The following is a 1633-nucleotide window of genomic DNA, read 5'->3' on the forward strand; positions in this document are numbered from 1 at the left end:
GAATTTTTCGTTATATCAAGCAGGATTTCGAATTTGTTTCCACAGTTAAATGGACGAAGGCAAACGGTGACAAAACATAAAAGTGTCATCATCAGAAAAAGAGTGCCCCTTCATTCAGTGTTACTTTCTGTAGAATGACTATAAGATGCTGATCAATTATTTCCTGTTAATCATAATTCCCTGCGTCGTTGGCTTCTCCAAGAGAGTCCCTATAGGTGAGAAGATTTCTGTAACGATTCTAATGGAACGTCTCTTGGGACACGGATGCTTATTTTTCTTTTTCGTACTCAACCACCGTCTCCCACTTGCGTTCCACGAAATATTAATAGAACGCGAGATGTTCAGAGACACACGTGTCCACGGGTGTGATTCTTTCAGGAGGACTGTTCGACGACGACGATGGAATCCAACGCACCTTCGAAACCTCCATAAAGACAGTAAATAGAGACAGAAATAAGAATCCGGAATTCTCGAACGTGTATTTCGTTGCACAGTCCAACGAAGTGGGAACAGAGCCCCTCCAAGTGTCCGAAAAGGGTACAATCATATTTCTTAATTAACCCTTGCCTTCATATCAATCCTTACTTGTATCATAANGCCGCTAGCCACTGTGCAGTACTACTATGCACACACCACTGTGGTGTCGCCGGCCGTGGACCACTATTTCGCGTAAGACACCACTGTGGTGTCGCCGGCCGTTGACAGCTATTTCGCGCACGACACCACTGTGGTGTCGCCGGACGGCATAGTGTTAAGTAATAATTAAAGTGTTTTTTTTTTTAAATTTTGAAATTGATAGATCTCAAGTTTCGGCAAGCGCGCTCCACCGCTCGCCTCTCACCGCGACAATCGAGGCAGCCGCGTTTGACCTGACCTTTCCCGAGGTTACAAATAGTGCAAGGGGTTAATTGATAAAACGAGCTATTGCGAAATCGTTTCATTGCAGGACCTCCAAACGATCGACCTGGAACCGTATCAGTTCTCAGGGGTGAACTTCACAGGGGTACGTTTGATAGATCCTGAGAGTCCTTTGGTAAACAACACTGTGTGGGAGAACAAAAACGAATGGGGCTTGGACGACCCTAGCCAATTACGCGTAGAGCCTGCGCTCATGTACGACGCAGTGCAGCTCTTCGCGAGAGCATTCAAGCAGCTGAAAGACGCCATCAAAGGCGACGTGAAACAGCTACCGTGCAACGGTACCATGAGCTGGGAACATGGCTACAGTCTAAGCAATTTTATGCGACTCGTAGGTTTCCCATATTGACGAGACAACATTGAGACTTCTTTTTTTTTCTCTCTCATCTTTTTCATAATCATATTTTGACTTATTATGATTCAGGGAGAAATGGAGGGTCTCACTGGGCTGATCAAATTCGACACGGCTGGCTTCCGCTCGGATTTCCACTTGGACGTGATAAGAATTGCCGAAGGTGGTCCGAAGAAGATCGGCGTGTGGAACAGTACGAGTCCAGTTGCATGGATAACGGAAAAGCATACTCAAATGTCTGAAGAAATGAGTCTAGTCAATAGAACGTTCATCGTTCTAATCGCCATCGTGCGTAAACATTCGTCAGTTTTGGGAATTGACACATTTACCATGACCTCTCGTGGCGAGCAGTAGAACCAGGGG

At 45.7% G+C, this 1633-nt stretch overlaps 1 protein-coding gene across 1 annotated transcript in view; it reads left to right on the forward strand.

Moving 5' to 3' along the window:
- LOC113463828 (glutamate receptor ionotropic, kainate 3-like) overlaps window positions 1–1624 on the forward strand; it is a 19630-nt gene extending 18006 nt beyond the window's left edge. Inside the window, exons 3-4 of the mRNA XM_026810688.1 lie at window positions 947–1249; window positions 1343–1624. Coding sequence (XP_026666489.1) covers window positions 947–1249; window positions 1343–1624 — 585 coding nt within the window. The remainder of the gene's footprint in view (window positions 1–946; window positions 1250–1342) is intronic.
- Window positions 1625–1633: the final 9 nt, after the last annotated feature.

This window comes from Ceratina calcarata, unplaced genomic scaffold (assembly GCF_001652005.2).
Source record: "Ceratina calcarata isolate Rehan_Ccalc_2016 unplaced genomic scaffold, ASM165200v1 scaffold167.2, whole genome shotgun sequence".
NCBI lineage: Eukaryota > Metazoa > Arthropoda > Insecta > Hymenoptera > Apidae > Ceratina > Ceratina calcarata.